A 22,687-nucleotide genomic window follows, 5' to 3' on the forward strand; every position below is an offset into this window, starting at 1 on the left:
ACGCCATCACTAGACGAGGTGCCTACCACGGCTTAAGGGAGCCCATCTAATCTCCAGAGAAGGATAAACCGCGCCAATTTCTCAACCTGGTATTTTATCTTGCGGTACATAGAGCGCCTCGCCTTCCCAAAATGGTCAATATATATATATATATATATATATATATGGCACAATCATGTTAACAGACCAATTCTCTCCATATCACTGAAGTTAAGCTTGGCCAATACCATATATATATATATATATATATATATATATATATATATATATATATATATATATATATATATATATGGCACAATCATGTTAACAGACCAATTCTCTCCATATCACTGAAGTTAAGCTTGGCCAATACCATATATATATATATATATATATATATATATATATATATATATATATATATATATATATATAGTCGAAACCCCCCCCCCGCATCACAAACGTACACTTAGGATGTTTCTTTTGCTAATGGACATGTTTTGTAATTTTTTTTACCTTATTTTATATTTTATCTATCTTTATTCATGTTCAACTTGAAGAATAACCAAACAATTATTTTAGATTTTAGAGAAGATAAGTTCTGCATATGCATTTAACGTAAAATCATCTCATTTTCAGGCCATTTATTTATTGCTATGGGAAACAATGTTTTTAAGGATGAAGATTTACATTTTTAAACAATTATGTGTGGTTTTACAAGGATTTTGTTTGAGGATAGGCTGATCAATCGAACTCAGGGTGTTTAATATGTTTACATGAGATTTTTGGGTGATGAAGGGGTTTTAAGATTAGAGTTTATGGTGGGGTAAGTATTTTTTTTTTTTTTAATTATTTTCAACATGGGATCTTCTTTAAAAACATCTGCACAGTATTTATCTCCGTAGCATAACATTTTAATTGTTAACTGCCCTAAAAACTAGAATGACATTAAACTATGATCATTCTACACTAAATTTGATGGAGGAGGGGCAAACCAAGAAATTAAGAAAAGGAACCATGCTTCTCCAGGTTAGGAAATATATGGTTGAATATCATGTTAGATATTGGTCAATTGTGTGTCGATGTATATATGTATACTCCTTAATTTCTTTTCTTTTCTTTTTTTGTGTGTATATTCATATTAAAACCCTTTTTTTAATTTATTTAAAAAGAAAATGAAACTTTGCTATATATGGGTCGTTGAAGTGCATTCATCTGCAAAAGATCTAGCTAATTTGCATATTCTTTTAAACATTCATTTTAATTAATTCCCTATTAGTTTTTCAGTTTTCTTATTGGATGATCATCTTTAGTTAACAATTATGTATAATTATATTCATGCAGATATTCTACATGATTTATACTTGCATAATATTTGCGTAAAAAGTTTATAGTAAATACAAACCTTTTTCTATATATATTTAGGTATGCGTATATGTTTTTAAAATTTTGCCTACTAAACTCTTGTCTGTTTTTGGTATACAGACATGAAACTTAATATATAGGGTATTCGAACCCATGCGAAACTTTATATTTGGGTTTTAGTCGGGGAAAATCGGTGCAAAAGTGAAAATTTAAAAAATGGAATTTACCAAATGAGGGTCAAACGACGGAATTGCGAATATGCATGCGTAACGTAATAGCTATTGGTTCATATTTTCATTTTTAGCCTTGCAGCAAACATGTCTTCATAGCTAAAGTATTAAGGTCAGAGGAAAAATTAAATCATAAGCTAAATGGTTTTGGTTTCGATTCTCCCTGGTGGCACACGAGTCCTTTTTAAACTCTTAAAATCATTACTATATACCGAGTCAAATATAATATGAAATCTACATTAATCAAAATATCATATTTAAGCGTATTTTACGACCGAGCAATGCCGGGCAGTCTTCTAGTGTGTGTGTGTGTGTGTGTTATATATATATATATGAGAGAGAGAGGGGGGATGGGTCACGGGAAACGAGTGTTTTTAGAACGCTCCCTGTTCTACTTTAGTAAGGGACAGGGAGTGAGGAAGGCAGTCTTTAAACTGTTTAGTTTATTTATTAAAAAACATCTATTTCCCATGACTATGCTGTGTGTGTGTGTGTGTGTGTATATAAAACTAAATTAACAAACACGGAGATTCATGACTGCCTGTTTTACATATTGCATGTTGGATTTGTTTTTATTTATTCATTGTTGGGGCTCTGATGAACAGTGACTGTTTTGCACCATATAACTGGTCCCCCATTGCCTTGTGGGCCAAGGTTTTTAACCAAAGGCTAAGGGTGAGATAACCCTGACAGAAACCTCCAGACATATGGAGTATGCTCTGATGACCAGCAACTTAAGTCCTAGACATAGATCGAATGGTATTGGGGTGGAGAGGGCTCCCGCAAACCATGGTGTAGGCAACCTCTCTAGGAGAAGCAACTTCCTGATTTAAAAAAAAAAAAAAAAGCATAAAGTGGAAGATCAGTACCCGCATTAAGCTGGTCTGCAGTTTTACTTGTTGCTGGCTCTCTTGCTCTTGCTTGTTGCTGGACTAACATCTTGAACTGAGAGAGAGACTAGCTGTCATACAAATCTAAATCTCTGTAATAACATCTTTGTACAAATACTCCCACAGACATTTGTCTAAAAAAAAAAAATTAAATTTTTTTAAAAAGTCCTATGGTGATGGAAACTTGTGACGCGTGTTGGCCTGACAGGCTGGAAGCATATAATAACTAATCTGCTCACAGGTGACAAAAAGCCTATCCTAACATCGCTTTTCACAACAATACTTAGTTGTTTGCTTGGGTGGGGCTTTTTCTGACTGAGCAGCCTTTTGAGGATAGCACTGCTCACGCAAGAATTTAGTTGGGAACAAGAAAATGTGTTCTAAACAAAGCTGACTTTGACCTGCTGGTCAGCAACATGCAGCTGATGGCTGTGCATATTAACAGGAACAGAAGATGTTATACTAACCGACACCCACTCCAGCTCTGTTGTTGGAATGTGAGAACACTTATTGACAATAGTAAAAGACTAGAACGGAAGACTGCAATTTTGGCTAAGGAATTGCAAAGATACAATATAGACATTGCTGCACTCTCTGAGACTCGTTTTGAAGGTGAGAATCAACTGGTTGAGCGTGAGTCGAGCTACACGATCTTCTGGTCTGGTAGATCTGAAAAGGAGAGGCGTGAGGCTGGTGTTGGCTTTGCAGTTAAGAACTTACTTCTTCAGTCAGTTGGCATAAATGACCGTGCAATGAGATTGAGTATTCCCCTTGCTGCTGGTTGTTCCGTGAATGTTCTTTCTGTCTATGCGCCGACTCTTACTTCGTCTGAAGAGGATATTACTTCCTTTTATAATATGCTTAGATCTGTTATTACCGGTTTGCCAAGTGCTGAGAGTTTGGTGCTTCTTGGTAACTTCAACGCACGGGTTGGATCAGACAATGAGACTTGGTCTCCATTGGGTCCATATGGCATTGGTAGAGTCGATTGAAGTGGTATGCTGCTCCTCCATCTCTGCGGTGAACTAGATCTTGTTATCACCAACACTTTTTCCCACCAGAAAAACAAGGAGACCTGGTTCCATCCCCAGTCTAAACATGGCCATTTGCTTGATTACATACTGTGTAGACGTGGTGATGTTGGAAATTTTTGCAAAGTAAGAGTAATGCATGGTGCCGACTGTGGTACTGATCATTTAATGGTCAGAGCTAAACTGAAAATTAGTTCTCAAAAAAAGTCGTTTCAATGGAGTCAAAGTGCCTAAGCGTATTGATGTCTCCAAATTGAAGGATCCAGTCGTACGAAGTTCCTTGAAATCTGTTTTCAACCAGATGGATTTCTCAGATTGTGATTGGGAGACAGTAAGAGATGCAATATACCAAAAAGGTGTTGAAGCTCTTGGATTGAAGGTTCCTAGACATCGAGATTGGCTTGTCGATAATTATCTAAAGTAACGTTGTTTGTGTATGCAACGGTCTCTATTAAACCAGTGTTAGTTTTTGGTCTAGACTTGAAACTTGATATATGGAGGATTGGGACCGGTGGAACAAATTCGATTTTAGTCTCTATAAATATCTGCATAAAGGGTCAAAATTGTAACTTGACAGGCGTGAGTCAATTAAACGTGTACCTTATACGCAGCGCAACTCTGTTAATTTTTAAAGTTTTGATATGCATATAGATTAAGCTCAAATGGAAACAAATAACGTTGGAGAACTGTTTTGATTTGTTTTTCTAGCTGATGGCACCCAAATCCTTAACTTTTGACACCACTACTAAATATTGGGTACAATATAATAATCAATAGAGAATGTTCTGTATAATGCTAAATACGAAATCTGCATCAAATAAATATCATATTCAAGCGTATTTTACGACCGGGCAAATATTCACACCATTGAGTCTGCATTTCGCATGGACGAGTTGTAAAACATACCTAAGACTTATAATGAACTCTAATTAAATAATTTCAAATTAGATTGACGAAACGTATGCTTAAAGATATGCTAATCGGCTTTTATTGCTTATTTTTAAATTAAACTTTATTAGATATTTAATTTGATCCGATTATATATTTCCGTTAAAAATGACAGAAGGAACGGTCAAAAAATGTGTTTATCTTTGTTTCATTTTAGTTTTTGATAATATTGATGCGCTCTTTCGAAAAACACGGCAGATGACTGCCATAAAACCGGATATCCGGTGCACCCTGTGCTGGCGGAAGTCATGGCGATTTTATCAGTTGACACAACGAAAAGATTTTCATAAACGGAAGAGTAGTGTTCCTGTGGTAGAGGCGATCACGCCGTCACTTCCTCGTCTGTAAACTGTCTTAAAACAAGACATAAAATACTCCCCCCTCTCCCCTTTATCTATCTACTTGGTAATACCTTGTATTTATCTTAAGTGAGCAGGGCATACTTTAGATGACAAAACTGCTGTACATAGCTAATGGCGGATGAGCTCAGGGTTAAAATGACAAAGTTAATCTCAAAGTTTGAAAACGCCGTAGAGAAACAACTCCGTCTATTAATCAAATCGGCTTTGTTTGGTCTGAGTACGAAGCAAAGAATATAAGCACTTAGTGAAACAAGAAACGATATTCTTAAGATACGTCTATTTAATCTGTCTGCTTGATTATGAAAATGTTATTTCTAACTTATGCGTGACAGATGGACAAGCTGACCAATAGAAATGCTTTTTCAAACTTATGGTTGACAAATGAACTGACTTACTAATGAAAATGTCACCCGTGACAGACGAACATACTGACCAATGAATATATTATCTCAAATTTATGTGTGACAGACAGACAGGCTGGGTAATGAATATGCTGTTTTAATCTCAAACGTGATAGACTGAGCGTTGAACAGTTTTTCTTGTAAAGATCCTAACACGAATGTAAGAAATGCGTTCATTCAATCTGCGAATTCAGGCATAAAAATTTTATTTCAAACGTAAGGATGACGGTCCAACGAAAATCATGTTTCAAACTTAAGGATGGGTGACTACTGAAAATATTATTTTAAATTTAAAAGTTACAGAACGATCGTCAGCCAGAATCAATTCTAGAGATGCTCGGGCAATTTAAAATAAGATACGTCCATTCAGTCTGGGAGAAACGTGGACCGATATAACCAAGACGCGCATATTTAATCTGCAATTAGCGATGAAATTTCTGTTTAAAACTGTTTTATTTTTATACTTGTGAGCCACTGCGCACCTCTTGACTCGCCGATATGAGAGACGAGGACACGGCAGAGGAAAAGATGAAAGAAGACGATCATGGAAATATCATTTGGGTCAGCAATTGTTTTTGATCGAAGAAGTACATTGTTGCACACATTAATTCTAGCCATAAGAGATCACATAGTTTTCTTGGTCGTAGTGTTTACTTACAATGTGGATGTTATGACAGAGCCAATGCTTCTACAAAACGTGACGCTAATTTTTTCATCTCTTCGGAGATAGCAGAGGTGTTATGATCTCGTATTAGATAGTATGTTATATCGCCACAAATAAACTCCTTCTTTAGGTGCCACATATATTCTGACCATTCTTTATTCAATAGTATTTGCAGTGAAGAAGTTTCCTGTCTAGACACGATCGTAACTATCTACACCAGTAAATTGACATACATGAAGGTAGTCATGAGTATCTTTTGATTGTCAGTTCATCATTCGTTTTTTTTTATCAGTGCCTTTGAACTATTTTATTTATTTCATGGCGTACTTGTAGTGTAATTAAAACACTGGGTTGCACTTATATTTCTTACAAAATAAAATTGTCCATAAAAATGTAAAAGACTCCTACTTTTGATTAGATATAATCTTGCTTTTTTTCTTTTGGTTGAAAAACTTATTGAATTTAAACTAGTTTAATCGTAAGAATAAAGTTCACTAGCGTGTTTCTAGCTTAACGATCTATCAATTTCATGAATAGCTAATTCCTTTTGCTTTTATTTACTGATTTTTTTCTGAATATTAGAAAGTAGTGTCAAGCTTTGGATTATTTTAACTACTGTTCTCATCTTGATTGTTTTTAACATTTCAGCCGATGTAACCTCCAACATTCTTTAAGTGTGTCTTCTCGAACATAAGAATCTTTCTATCAAACTCAGGAATTTGTACGAATTTTCGATTGGAACCCATTACAAAGTTTAACAGAAAGATTCCAAAGCTTTATAATATACACCTGAAGAAGGTCGGAGGTTACATTCATCGAAATGTTGTGAGAATAAGACTCAAGATGAGAACAGAATCCAAATCATACAGCATATCAATCATCTAATATTTCCGAAACTTTGTGTCATGTCGGTCACAAAGGAAAGACCTATTATTAATGGAGATTTGATACCTGTCTGCCTGAATACTATATTTTAATACGGAATTAATTTTAGTATACTTTTTCAGACAAATGTATCAACGTTTAATTCAAGGCAGGACACCATGTCAGTTTAAAATAAATTCGTTTATCATAAATATGCGTGCAAAAAGGGGCCTATTTTGGCGAATGTTTGATAAAATAAAAAGCAAAAAATATTTAATTAAAAAGTAAAGTTATCTACTACATGAAAAAAATTAGAGGGGCTGTTGTCTGCCCTTGGTACATGGAGTATCGGAGCTGTTACCGTCTCATTAGGAGTATACTAGAAGAGATGGGGACAGTCATTTGTTTTCTGAGGGGAAAATCGGCAATGAACTGTTATACAGGGTTTATCATACTTTACAGCAAAAAGAAATGGTGAATTTTTATTTTGAGACTTGGAGAACACGTGGTAACGTTGCTTGAACGTCGTGAAACTAATAAATATTATCTCTTTCAGGAATTGAGTATGCAGTCTACACATCGTTTGAAAAAGAGTTGTATTCGTGTGTATTCAGACTATTTGCGGTAACTAAAACATTGCCTCTTGCATAATGACATATCCAGTCTATGATGATTCTTTAATGAAGAGTTATATATACATAAAAAAGAGGCGATGATATGCAACTCATACCACTTTAAGTGGTGTAATTACTTGAAATGTACTTCCTTAATTAGTAATTGCTTCTGTTTACACTAAGCTACTCTACTTAATTTCCAGGCCTCTGTACAAAGTTTTACCTTGGACCTCAGTCACCAGTCTAGGCCACTATTTTGGTCGCATATTCTCCCTTAAGAAGATAGGGTTCTATGTAACTCCTAAGAAGTCCACCTTAACAGGCTTTGCCTTCTCATTCTTTAAGTTTACTGCTATCTATCTGAGGCGTCCCTTCCAATTAATGTCTATAGGACGACACAGGCATTTTGTTTTTTTTTTTACACAGAGTGATCTTCCTCCACAACGCTGGCGCCTCAGATCTCACTTTCCGACCTTGTGTCGCATCTACTCGCCGTGTGAGGGAGATAAATATTAACAAGCTTCTTTACCGAGAGTTTAGATTATATTCTCGGTTCACTAAGGTTCATGAAGCAATTAGTTTAGTCTAAAATCTCTGTATGTGATATAATTAAGCCATCAGCCATCCAACCCTTTAATGTCATATTTTGTCAATTATACCTAATAACCCACTGCATCATTACTTGAAAAATTTATTAATGCCAAGTAATAGTGAACGCCGTATGCTTGGCCCAAGATTACAGCAAATAAGCAAATTTTCTTAATCGTTTGGAAATTGGATAGCAAGATGGATTCTATTTAGATTAACATTATTCGGATGAGTTATTTAACTCGCTCGAGGCTAATATCACCAGAGTCAACAAAAGTCGACAAAATACCGTGCGGGCGGACTGTTTAATGACTGTTACGTTCTCAACTTGACGCGTGAGGTTAATATTATCTGTGTTTTATGATTAATGTTCTTGTTAAAGTGATACCAGCACGTTATTTAGATTATTTCAACACGAAAGAATAATCCGTTTGTTTAATAAGGAAAGACCTGATAATTGCGATGCAAACGGCTTCCAAAATAATGAGATCAAATGAGGATAAGGAAATGTACATGATTATCAAGGAAAAAATCTTTCTCCACGCATGCGCAAACAACATTTTATGGTTTGAAAAATTATTAAAATAGTTATTCATTACGGAGTTTTCCTTTTCACATTTGTAACATTTCCATACATATTATATATACATATATATCACATCTTTGAAAAGATTTCATAAAGTTGATTTGTAAAACATTGAAAACCAAATGTAGAAATGAAAAAAAATGATTTTAACAATTTAATAAAATATTTTATATAATTGGTAATATATATATATATATATATATATATATAGGTGTGTGTTTGGTCTTTTCAAGATTTATCGGTTTACCATGAGCTTGAATCGCAAACGAATGGTCACGTCCTCCTCTATGTAGTAATTAAAACTACCATGATTCATTATTTTTGCTTATTAGAATAAGATTTAATATACCAGTGAACAGTATAAACATTGTGTCATTGATTATTTGAGAGCAGGCAAACTTGGCGTAGTAGAATTCAGTGTTTATACTAACTTGAAAAGTCCTTGAATTTTGACTTTTGCCATGAAAAGTCTGTTCTATTATTACCTTCAAAAATCCTTGAAAATATGGACAATGTTTTGAAAAAAGGTCTTGAAAATCGTATTCTTTATGTCCAGTCAAAATTTGTTTCAAAATTTAAAAAATAAACTTGAAATTAATACGATTAAATTATTTTTTAAAGTATCAATAAAGATACCATTAAAATATTTTTAAAATATTGAAAATAAAATCGAAATTGTTCTGAAATTGCATAGTATGGTGGATACATGAATTACGTCCCTTTGATACTTACACCCTCGGGTAGTTTCATGATAAAGATTGAAATCTCCGTCTGTTTTTGTTCTCAGAATTATATATATATATATTATTTTTCGGGAGTAGTAATGGCGACCGCCATAAATAAAATTACTTCCACCCTTTCTCTAAAATGCTTTCTTTGTGAGGATGGGTCTCCAAGGGAAACGTATTAAAAAAAAAAAGTGATAATTTAAAATTAGGCCAAAAAAAAAAATGGACAAGACGGCAGCCATCTTAGTGGGAAATTGAAAGCCGTAAAGAGTTAATACTTGAGAGGAAATAAAAAGCATTTAAAAATACTTTTAAAAAACACTATAAATGATGCAGGTACATTGCAAAGTAACTGCTATTGACTATGGCAACATTAATTTGTTGTATATTTGATGTTTTTACCACTTTTTCAAATCGTTGTGGATTGTAAAAAAAAAACTCAAATTTTGTCTTGGAAACTTGAATTTTGTCTGGAGAAAACCTTGTAAAACTTTGAACATGTCTTGAAAAGTCCTTTAAATTCCTTGGAAATGGACATTGAAAATCTATACGAACCCTGGAATTGCTATTACCATTATCATCGCAGATATGAAACCGGTTGAGACGAATGGCTTGCTTGCTGGCACTTATAACATTATACTATTGTTTCTATTGCTTAACCATTATTAGCCTAGGCTTTTGTTCAGAACAGATGAAGAAAAAGAAACTATATGTTATTTAGGACATATGTAAATACAAAATTTAGATTTTTCTAGATAAATGCTTGTAGGATGTATTGAGGCGTAACGCCGAATACAAATTAGTCTGTCAAAAGCAACCTGTTCTTTGATTTATTAATGTTCACGAGACATAAAATATGTTCACACAAATTTATATTGATTTGGACAATGCAAACATTTATCTAGAAAACTTTGGAGATGTGATGTTGCATTTTCAGTAGCGGCTTTGTCTGTCTATTCGTCCACGTTTCCATCTTAAAGATTCCCTTCATCACTAAACATGCAGATTCCAGAAACGTATAGAATCTTAAACATCCATCTGAAGCTCCCTATTTACTTCATCCTCGCGAAAGTGAAAGCCAAGGATGGCTAATTTTTTTGTTGCAAAGCTCTCACAAATGAAGCACTAGGGATGGGAGAAAAACAGACAGAACAGATACTACGCTTTGATCCTAACTTGAGATAAGACTCTCATAGGCTATATCTCTTCAGTTTGAAGTATTCCATTACAGTCTGTTAAGAAAAACGTTGATATATTAAATCTGAAAGTTTAAAAATAAGTTTTGCCTAGCCGTCCTTCTTTCTGTCATGTTTGTTTAAAATAGTATTGTGTAATTTGTAACGCTTTATTATTTTTTTCCTCTTTGATTTGTCACGTTTTAGTTTTCAATGGACTTTTCTTGGCCTATATCGCTTAGGTTTTTTTTTTTTTTTTTTGTAAGATTTTAATTTGAAATAACATTTTCTGGTGTGTCATGCTTAAGCTTGAAATAATATTTTTAGTTTGTCCTGTTTTAGTTCGACATAGCATTTTCTGGTCTGTCATGTTTTAGTTCGACATAGCATTTTCTGGTCTGCCATGTTTTAGTTCGACATAGCGTTTTCTGGTCTGTCATGTTTTAGTTCGACATAGCATTTTCTGGTCTGTCATGTTTTAGTTCGACATAGCATTTTCTGGTCTGTCATGTTTTAGTTCGACATAGCATTTTCTGGTCTGTCATGTTTTAGTTCGACATAGCATTTTCTGGTCTGTCATGTTTTAGTTCGACATAGCATTTTCTGGTCTGTCATGTTTTAGTTCGACATAGCATTTTCTGGTCTGTCATGTTTTAGTTCGACATAGCATTTTCTGGTCTGTCATGTTTTAGTTCGACATAGCATTTTCTGGTCTGTCATGTTTTAGTTCGACATAGCATTTTCTGGTCTGTCATGTTTTAGTTCGACATAGCATTTTCTGGTCTGTCATGTTTTAGTTCGACATAGCATTTTCTGGTCTGTCATGTTTTAGTTCGACATAGCATTTTCTGGTCTGTCATGTTTTAGTTCGACATAGCATTTTCTGGTCTGTCATGTTTTAGTTCGACATAGCATTTTCTGGTCTGTCATGTTTTAGTTCGACATAGCATTTTCTGGTCTGTCATGTTTTAGTTCGACATAGCATTTTCTGGTCTGTCATGTTTTAGTTCGACATAGCATTTTCTGGTCTGTCATGTTTTAGTTCGACATAGCATTTTCTGGTCTGTCATGTTTTAGTTCGACATAGCATTTTCTGGTCTGTCATGTTTTAGTTCGACATAGCATTTTCATGGCTAAATGTGCTGATCGAATGGACTTATCTGAAAAATGTATGTTTTATTTTTTAATTATGAAGCTTTGACTACTAAAAGCCATGCACAGAGCTGTCAACCATTATGCTCTCAATATTTTTCTTCAAAGCCAAATCATTCTTGTTTGAAGTTGTTTGATTTCGTTTGAACATCAAAGAAAATGTGGAAAGGCTAAGTCTATTAAGCTGTGTACATTAGTTACGTTTCTTGTTGTTTGCGTCGTTTTGTGTTAGATTTTGACTATTGTACTCGCCAGCCTTCATCGGCTACTGATCTTGATAGTCAATAGTCTACCAAGTATCTTGAATAGTACTTTAATTTCATGTATCATGACTTATATATCTAATACAGACCGTGGAAATCGTTAGCCCCCAGTCGGTCCTTAAAGCAAGCCGCCTGACGTTGTTTCCTTTTGAAACTTTGTTTCCTTTCTGAAGTCACTTATATAGGAGGGGGACTTGTGCTGACATATTTGCGCCAACGTCAATAACTGAGCCGGTGACAAACTTGGACGTGTGGCAACGTCAGCGGAAGGTCGCAGGCCATGAAAATACGTCGGTCTTCTCTACAGTTTTGTATTCCAAACCAAAACAACGTGGAGACTAATGAAGCAATCGGTTCCATCACGTGGGACTTCCTCAAACATCTATCGCTATCGCACGGAAACGGCGACCCTGGTTAGATGACTTGGTTCTTTTAGCGTCTCTCCATCGAAAGATCGAAAACTATTTTTTTTTTTTTTTTTTTAATAATGCGGTAGTATTTAAGTAATTTTGACATGACAATACTTCCAGCTTGCTATCATCAACCTTCTTAGACAGGTTATCCTCATTTTTCGAATATATTAGTTTACATTTTTGGAATTATTCAAACTAGAGTTCTCATCTGTAGTGCTATTTGCACAACCTTTCAACCGATTTAACCTCTGACTTTCTTCAGCTGTGTCTTGTCCAAATCTAGAATTTTTTTTATACATAGGATTCACCACTTATCAAGGCCCGAGGAAGAAAGAAAATTCATTTACAGTGGTTTTAGCTAAACGAGCTCGTGTCAAGAAAGTTTGGTGGTAACTATACTATAATAACCGAATTGTCAATTTTGTATATTGAATTTCAAGGCAAACTAATTGTCTCTATTTAATTGTGATTTTACAAGAATTAATATATTTAAAACTTACGAGAAATACTAACGTAGAAAAAGTTATTAAGGAAAACATTTTTTGACGAAGATTAGCGAAAATAAAATGTTTAGCTTAAAAATGTCGAGGGGTTCCAATGAGGGATAAACAGCATGTAACTAGTGCCAATTTTATTTTAATGAATTGTGTGTTAAGTCATAAATATGAGCGACTCTGGTTACTTCCCTTGTCACATGTTCTCAAAACAATATGGCGAGGGTTTTTTTTTTTTTTTTTTTTTACAATAAAGATCGAAAACTTGTGTTTTAAAAATGTGTTAGTATTTTAGTACTTCAGCCATGCAAATTAATTACATTTTAGTTGAAATTGACTCAAAATGTCAGATATTGTTTCTCTTTTTTAGTCGATGTTTTTGTTTTCCAAATTTCGCTAGAATAGTGTAGTTGCACCGAATGTTTTACTGGAAGGGGGCCATTAATCAGAGCTCAGTTTAGAATTTCATGAAAATAACGATAGCGCAAGGAAAGACTAGCAACCAGTCTTTTGTGAGAATGATGACGCCGGGAAGAGAAGTTGAAATGTTTTGATAGATTTCAAAGTCGATTTTCTTACTCTCTATCAAGGTAGGAAAGGATGATCCAAGCGACAGCCCCCAACCCTGATGTGACAATGCAGCAAGAGTGTTCCATCTTACGACGTGTATTACTCTTATGCAGATAGACGATTGCGTCAGAAATGTTATTTCATATGATTAAAATCAACGGAACTTGTGGCCTCAATTCAGTTAACTGCTGAATGCAGTTCTCAGGTCACCCTTGTGTGAGAGTCTAACAAGGGAAACTGCACAACGTTTCGCTCACACGCTCGTTTGGCAAAGAGTGAACGTTTTTCTTGAAATGATTTAATGTCAACAAATAATTACAGGATCACCTCATCAAATAAACAACAACAAACATCAAAAATCACAGCCATTACTCATTTTCTAACTCTTCGAAAAAGTATAGCTTAGGCCTTTTTTAGTATTTACTTAAAAATGCGAACAATTTCGTTTTATAGATGTTTTTACATGCATTCGGTTTAATTCAGATCGACTCAGTTTTTTTTAAAATTTTATTTAATTAGAAAATACCTGAAGGTTTTCTTTGTCATATCTCACAACCATGAAATCTATCATTTCCAGCCCTTTACTCTTTTCTATCAACAATGCAAATCGGGACTGTATCCCGCTATCATAGAAAAATGTGACACAAAGTTGAAAGATGAGGACCAAAAAGAAAATGCATAAAATGAAGTGCACTTATGAACTAATACAGAGCCTTCCTTCTTCTATATAACAAAATTAATTATTCTTTTAAATTATTCATTTGGTCTGAGAATTATTTTCAGTTATTGATTTTGTCTGAGAATCTACACCATTTTTAAAATGGCCTATTCCATCTAGACTGTGGTATGGTTCTGGTCTTATGCAGTTTTAGGAGTTGCACCTTTCCAGGCTTTAACTAATCCTCTTCTCTTTGAGAAGAGAATTCGTTTTTTGCTAATCGCCTGAGGCGTTCCTATCGGGCAATGCCGAGAGGGCTGCCCAGACACTTCTTGCAAGCCAGAGTGTTGCTTCTCTGGGATGCTGGTGCTTCAATCCCACTTCCTGACTAGTGTGGTAAATGTCGGTAGGGAAATATATACTTGCATGCCGGATTATATATTTCTTTCACATATTAAGAATTGCTTTGAAACATCAAAAGGAAAAATGTAAATTTGAGTTTTCTGAAAACATAAATCACAATTGCATTAATAAGTTTCTACTTGTTATTTCGCATTTGCTACCATATGAACGATGTTTTCCAAAAATATAAATCTTTTCTATAGGATTCCATTTGATAAACTTAGTCGGCATTAAATAATCTACATGGTTCAGAACTTGAATACCTTCTAGACACTGTTTTCGAGTGTGTAAGGTCTATGTACAAGGATCTGTCAAGACAACTTAGTATGAAGATACATTTCTCTAGAAGTAAACCCTGACAAAATATTCAAAATCACATAGTATTTGCAGTGCAAATGGGATATTACTAACCTACATTAGTTTCTGCAAGGGATTGTGCACTTTCTCCAAGTTAGGTTACCTCAGGTAGCAGCTCGAGACTGGTCCCTCCACCAGACTAGATGAATTCTTGTCCTGAAATCCAATAGATTAAGAAACCAAAAAGAAGATATACTATGCCATATTAAAATGGTCAAGTAGAGTGAGATATATGTTCCTAACTTCTTCACTAATTCGGTGTTTGAAAGACAAAGAACTGTGATTGAATCTTCGAATATCTATGTATCTCATATAGAGATCAAGGGAACCCTTGATTTTTTTAGAACTTTGAAGTAAAATGAAACAGAGAGAAATTGTTAATGTCCTACACAAAACGAAACCCATTTCCCGCTAGGGTCAACTCAGGCGATTAAGAGTTAACTAACCCGTTTTTAAAACATAAAAAGGTAAAGCATGGCAAGATTGAGTCTTAGAATCGTACATGGCCATACCCAAATTCCTCTCTACTTTAAACGGTAATCAAGATGTCACAAAACTGCATTGAGAATTTTGATAAGTGTTGATTCAAGCCTTTGTTGCAAGTAAAAAACTATTAACTGATATGAATTACATTTCGTTTCATTTATTATAATTATTGCTAACCAGATCTCTCTTTTTAATATATCATTCTAAAAATAAAAGAATCGGAAGACCAATGTTAACAAGAAAACAAAAGATAAAATGCAGTATCAGGACAGATAATGCACTTAGCTTCTAGCCAAAAGGCAAGAGAAATGGATTGGATTCTGACCAAGCATTCTGAAGTTCATAATATTGCTCATAGCAAACAATGTGGGTTCGTCAAAAACGTTTCATTTTTTTTTGTTTTAATCTATAAAAATGAATTAGTCTCAAGGCAAAAATATTTCGCATTGGATTATTCTAACTACAATTTTCATCTTGAATATTATTCTCACAATATTTTGGCTGATGTAAGATTCGTGTGTCTTGTTGAATTCTAAAATCGTTGTGCAATTTTGAATGTAATACTTTGTTTAAATCATGCGGAATGCTTGCTCCCAATTCATCAACGATGACCGTATAGAAGTCTTAAGTAATTCATAATTATATCCTTAGTATCGCCCGTACTGAGGATTGAGCTTTCACCCTCGAGAAGACTGTCACTTAGCACTGGGTTTCACTTAGCACTTTTATCCGTTGTGTCATGTGTCCATTTTTTATGCCATAGCAGTTCCATAAAGATGCGGTCAGAGAAACCACCTACGAAAGCCAGTTTAACAGTCTTTTCAAGGCTGTATCCTGCATATCCAGCCAATCCTGCTGGTCTCATATACTGCATATACATCCACCGACTCTCTGGTCCAGGTAACTCTTCTGAGCTTATTATGAGCCTCAAATGCGCTCTTTGAAAATGCGGCGTTTAATTGGTTTTCAATACTTTCAGTAATGGTCTAATCTGTCTCTCCCATTTCTAGATAGACCTCTAGAGCATTTCCCCCAACTTAAAAAGGGGGATAGAAAGCGATAATATACTACAAACATTAAATTTTTAGTATATAAATACGTTAATTTAATGTTTGTAGTATGTTATCACCTTTTATCCTCCTTTTTAATAAATAGGCTTTCCCGACGCAATGTAAAAATATAAAATAAATTATGTCGCTTTTGAGCAGTACTTGAAATTTAAATATACTTTCTAGGTCTTCTGGCTAGGATCCAAGTATAGTTTCTGTTGTCTTAAGATAAGATAATGATACTGTGGAGTTTCTGTTCACACTGGGCGTCCATACAATGGAAATATGTCAGAGACTCATGTAAGGAGGTTGAAGATAAACTGTAATAACCTTATATTCTGGCACTGCATTAACCAGATCACATACTTTTATAAATACTTCTATAGTTAATACAAAAGGGTTACAAAAATATAGCGGGGTCTCCACTCACACTGAATGTCCATAAAGTGTCCAGCAGCAATATATTACATGTGAAAGATGCAGTTGCGGAATTTTCACAGATCCCGCTAGTAATTATAATAGTTCAGAGCAGGTAAAGCGCTCTTTGAATTATTGCCTTGGAGATGGTATCTTAATAAAAAAATACTGGTCTTAATCACATCATTTGTTTACATTAGGAATGCCATTTGGCTTATAAAAATCTTACCTTAACTAAAAAAAAAAAAAATTGCATTGAAAGCTTGAAATGCAATCGATTTTCTATGTACTTTAAGGACAAGGCTAGAGGAAAGTTATTTCTATTTACCTCCTGTTCAAGAGGTTAGACGCAAGATCACGGGTTGGGTTGATAAAATTCTTTCTGTAGAAAGAGCTGGATTTGAACTTGGCACATCCTGAATTTCAGTCCATGGCATTAATTTCTTGGGCGCCGCCTGGAATTCAATTGACAAAAGCGGTCCAACACATGGCAGCATGTAAAATAGACATTAAACCGAATACGATAATAAATAATATAGGCGTAAAGTGTTTTATATAAATATTATGATGCAATTTGTTTCTTTCTAGTTTGTAAAGTGATTAATTCTTCAATTATTAAAGTGAATTGGACAGTACCTTGTATATCAGTATTTCTATCTGTCACAAAATTCAACTCCAATTGATTGCGTGCCCAATGTAACTACTTCAGAATGATTCAACGTAATTAAATCTATACAACAAATTACTGTTCATCTTGACAGTGAAATAACTTCAATATTTGCCTTTACTTAAGGACAGACATCATTGATTGCATCTCTTACGTACTTCTCAACAGGATTTGCATCAGAAAAAAAAAGTTGTCTATTTTTTTTTATTGGCAACAAATGTTCGCATGATCTGTTTTTTATTTTTTTTTTACACTCGTAAGAAAAGATATTGTAAATCTTTTATTTTATATATATATATATAGAGAGAGAGAGATTCTCTTTTTTAGAAATTGACTTTTTTTTTCGTCTGGAAATATTTTGCCAAACAAATAATTTGTTGAGAACCGAGAAAATTCTTACAATTTTGTGGTTGAACGAATATAGTTTATAAGACAAATCGATGTTAGAGACAAAATCCATTTTTTATAATAGACGAGAAGACTTTAAATAAAGGAGGAAAGACGTTCGTGTATCTAAATAGAAAATCAACTTTCAGTATTTGTAACCGTAGTTTGGCAAGATGTAATGCCCTCTATTTTCTCTTATTGTTTAATCGATGTAAATGTTGAACAATAAAACTCAATCGGGTATAACGGAGTATATGTTCTGTTATCCGGATATCACCCTCTCAGGCATTTCCTCCTCCTTTGTGAGGTAATGTTGTATAAAAATTCTTTCAGTATGATATCATCTTTCCAGGAGCGCAAGTTAAATGCAACTGGACGGGGCATGGATTTGCTAGTAGTGGTAGTAGTACTACTACTAGTAATATTAATGATAATAATAGAAATAAAAATAGCAATAATCTATATATCTATAAAAGTAAAATTGTCTGTGTGTATATTTCCCTACCAAACGACTCTGTCAATTTTCAGTCTACAGACTCGAGATTTGACATAAGGCGTATTGAGATTTGGGAAAATGTTTTTAATCAGTTTTCGACCAGAAATTTGGCTTTCAAGCGGTTAAAGTTCAAAGATCTAACCTTTTGAAAACTCTACGAAACTCCCCCGTTAATTTTGGATCTAAACGCTTGAAATTTTAGATGTAGGTTCTTTGGACATGGAGCAAACTTTTTAATTTGATTTGAGCCCAAAACAAATGTTAAGGTATCAAAATTGGGGTAAAAGTTTTAAAATAATTACCTCTCAGCCAATTTTTGGTCTAAACATTTGAAATTTTACATAAAATTTATTCAGACATAGGGCAAGCTTTGTAATCGGTTTTTGGTCGGGAATTCGGCTACCAAAGGATCGAAGTTCAAAAGATTTGACGTTTGCGGTCTCTAACTATTCAGCTAATTTTGGGCCTAAACATTTGAAGCTTTACATAAAGGTATTCAGACATGCAGAAAGCCTTTTAATCAGTTTTTGGTGAAAATTTGGCTGGCAAAAGGTCAAGGTTGAAAGAGGTGACCTTTGCAGATTCTAGCAAACTCCTCCGCCAATTTTTTGGTAAAAAAAACTTGAAAGTTTAGATGTAGGTTACCTGGACATGAGTGAAACTTTTTAATATATATATATATATATATATATATATATATGCACATAAAGTTGTGAACAGTACATAGGGCGTGAGCAAAGCTGGACTGAACTGCTAGTCATAATAATAATAATAATAAAAGTAAAGTGACTTTGATTTTTAGGAACGCAAGATGCCTGAAAATATATATCAGTTCATAAATATTCAGCAGAAATCAGTGAATACATATTAGTTGGGAAACAACATGTTACGAATAAATCTAGTATATATATATATATATATATATATATATATATATATATATATATATACACGTAGGATTTATAGTTAAATTCTGTAAAGTAAAAATATAGAATTTTTAGACAAAAAATGTATTGTTTGAAACAAGGAATATTAGAAAATGAAAGTTGTTTCATTAATCCATGGATTTTCAATGTATGGGTCATATCTTCAGAGAAAATGTATTTAGCAAAATAATCATTATAGCTATGAATCTTATTATTTAGTACATATATTGAAAATTAAAATATTTTAAAAACATAGATAATATTTAAAAATATTTTTAATCATCTCATCTTTAGGACGCTTCATCACCGAATCTATACGACTTCTCCAGTTCTCTCGATCTCGTGCGTCCCAAACACTTTCCAATCCTGTGTCCTGTAGCAGGTTATCAATGTAGGTCATTCTTCTTCTACGACGGTTTGGGTGTCCCATTGTTGGTATCCAAAGAACTCGCTTGCTTACTTCCTCTTTGCTGTGTCTCATGTAGTGATAGGCTACTCTCAGCTTTCTCTGCTGAACTTTTAGTGATACTTGAGTATGTCACACTAAAGCTGTTGTTTTGTTGCGTAGCTCCTCCATGTATTGAGAACCATCCTGAGCATCTGTGTGCAACAGCCATCCAGTCTCATTTTCAGCTTATTTGTAAGAGTCCATGCCTCAGCACCATAGAGAAGGACTTTTCTACTGTGGCAATAGAGAGTCTTACTTTTCACTTTTCTGAGAGAGTAGATGACCATATCTCCCTTAACTTGTGACACGCACGCCATGCCAGTGGTTTTCTTACTTCAAAATCTTTCAGTGCTCTCCCACCATGCTCCAAGGTACTTGAAGTTTTCGGCAACTTTGAGCAGAGTCTCATCAAGTGCTTTCACTACAATTGGGTCAACGTGATTGAAGCCCTATATCTCTGCTTTCTTGTCACTGCAGTACAAACCCACGAATCGTGCTTTCCCATCCAGTTGACTTAGGACTTCTTGGGCTTGACCAATTTCCTCAGTTAGTAACGCTAGGTAATCAGCAAAATAAAGATCAATAACAATATTTTGGACACGCCTGCTCTTTCGTGTGCAGGCGAAAACCAAGCTCCTATCAATCGCCATAGCGCGAGGATATGAGCAATTGTTGAACGTCCAGATCTGAAACCATTTTGTTTTGGATTAGGATCATTTTAGGATACAGACATGGTAGAAGTTTGCGATTAATCAGTGCTATTGAAAAGCAGCAAATAGAGGAATCTTGAAGGGAAACTCAAAAAAAGGAGCAGATTAGCAAATGGTTTGAACACTTCATCAACCTACTGGTAAAGAACCCGCGCTTCCAAACGAAATGAATAAAGACGATTTGCCAAAGATCCTTCACGATCTCAATAGTGACGATAGTTTTTCACATTGGAAGAGTATCAATTTGCTAAAAAGCGTTTGAAAGAGGGAAAACAAGGCGTACTGAACAGATGCGATCTAGACGGCATTATTTTTTCTTTTGCAAATAAGTTTCTTAGAGAGAATATGAAACCCGATTAATGGTCCAATATTGATATGATACAACTTCCGAGTAAAGATTATCGAGGCATAAGTTTATCGTCAGTGGCCTCAAAACTTGTCAATTAAATGTTTTTTTTTAGATAAAAATTAAAAAAAATATATTTTCTTAAACAATATATTTTCTTAAACAATATATTTTCTCAAACAATATATTTTATTAAAACATCTTTTAAATAAATATTAAAAAAATATTTTATTAACAAATTTTTTTCACTGTTTTGTTACTTCGTTATAATACAACTTGCTATTTCAGTAGTTCTTTTTATTCTGCAGGTTAATGGAACTCTCTTCCAGGTGATTGTTTCCTTCTATTATTATTTTAAGCCTAAGGTAACTAGGCATCTCATGTTTTTTTTTTGTGTGTGGTGTAATTACGTTTTTAGTATTTTTGCTGACTATATCAAATGGTGTCCTGCTTTGTCTGTAGCGACTTTCATGGAAAATGTGTATTTTGATAAATGAATAGTATTTTTATTTTCTTTAAGGAACGAAAGAGACGTCACCGACATTGGACAAGTGGTGCGGTAACCGTCGACCTTCCTTCGTTAGCACATCCAGCAATTTACTCATCCGTTTTGAGACAGATGATTCCTATGATTACAGAGGATTTAAAATGCGTTTCATATCACGCGACGTGTGTAAGTATACCTTTTACACCCTGCTTTATACTTTAATATCCATAATAAGTCTCGATTTATAATTATTACACACCTTAACGGAAAGATGTGGCTATCTATGCCTTCCCCTCTCGATCCGTCTGATCATTATTAAACCTGATGTAACTAATGACAACGAATGGAAATTAATACAAGATGAACAAAGGAAAGAGAGAGAAGGGAAATATGTTGAACACAAAAATTACAATATCCTAGGGATGTGAATGTAACCCCCTTTTATATAATAAATTCTATTGTAATACATACGTATGTGTGTATATTTACATTTTAGTGAGTTAATATCGAGAAAATTGAAGGATTAAACTCGCAGCCCTAAGATATTCCGAGGCTCGAGTCCTGGAATAGTCAAACTATGCAGATGAGCTGTAGTACTGCGAAACACATGTACATAAATAACTTTTATAAGTAAAATTAATAATATATATAAATGTTGAGAGATGGGAAGAAATAGCCGAGAATAAAAGTGATTGGCGAAGAGTTGCCTCGGAGGGTCACAAGGTATCAGTCCAAGTACTTGAAACAGGCAGACCTTTAGAGAAATCTGTAAAGGGTCTGAAGGAATTACACGCTCGTAGAGCTGGCTGGAAGTGTGAAACATGTGAGCGCTTTTTATTGTCCAAAGCTGGATATGGTAACAACATGAAATAATAGGAAAGAGACCCCTATGTAACATTACCCCTACGACCTGATGACTAGGGCTATGACAACAGCATATTATTTCTCTTGTTTTAATTCTCACGTATATATCTATTGATATCTTATGTTTTTATGTCGTATGATGTGGTTCTCGGTGGATTTTCTGTGTTGGATATATACTCGAGTCAAAACAATGAAAAGAATATGCTGTTATCATAGATTACTGATGACGCAACCTTTGTGGTAGGAAGTACTACTCAGTTGCAAGCTTTAAGATTTGTACAGTTATGCACAGGGACACCATACCACAAAGTGGCCCAGTTAATCCGGTGCAGACACTTGCCTTCATGTGTCAAGTTTGCTTCAGGCCATGTAAGTTGGCTGCTGGTTTGCAGAGCAACCTACAGGGATATGAGGGATGAACTAAGGGGGGGGGGCTAATGATAGGGATTTAGTTGGGCAGGATGGCAATCGACTGCAAAGATGAATCCATAGTGTGTATATATATATATATAATATATATATATATATATATATATATATATATATATATATATATATATATATATAATGTATGTATATGTATATATTTACATACAGTAGCGTCCAAAAGTTAAGGAAAGATCGATCATTTTTTAATGGCTTCTAACTTTATCTATGAAAAAGAAAA

General features: G+C 34.3%; 1 protein-coding gene across 2 annotated transcripts in view; it reads left to right on the forward strand.

The window, feature by feature from the left end:
- LOC145258239 (cubilin-like) overlaps positions 1-22,687 on the forward strand; it is a 1,360,229-nt gene that overhangs the window by 1,059,724 nt on the left and 277,818 nt on the right. For both annotated transcript variants that reach the window (XM_080116206.1, XM_080116216.1), the window contains exon 14: positions 21,190-21,342. In XM_080116206.1, coding sequence (XP_079972332.1) covers positions 21,190-21,342 — 153 coding nt within the window. The remainder of the gene's footprint in view (positions 1-21,189; positions 21,343-22,687) is intronic.

Source organism: Euprymna scolopes, chromosome 3, assembly GCF_053919585.1.
Source record: "Euprymna scolopes isolate OS-2025 chromosome 3, ASM5391958v1, whole genome shotgun sequence".
NCBI lineage: Eukaryota > Metazoa > Mollusca > Cephalopoda > Sepiida > Sepiolidae > Euprymna > Euprymna scolopes.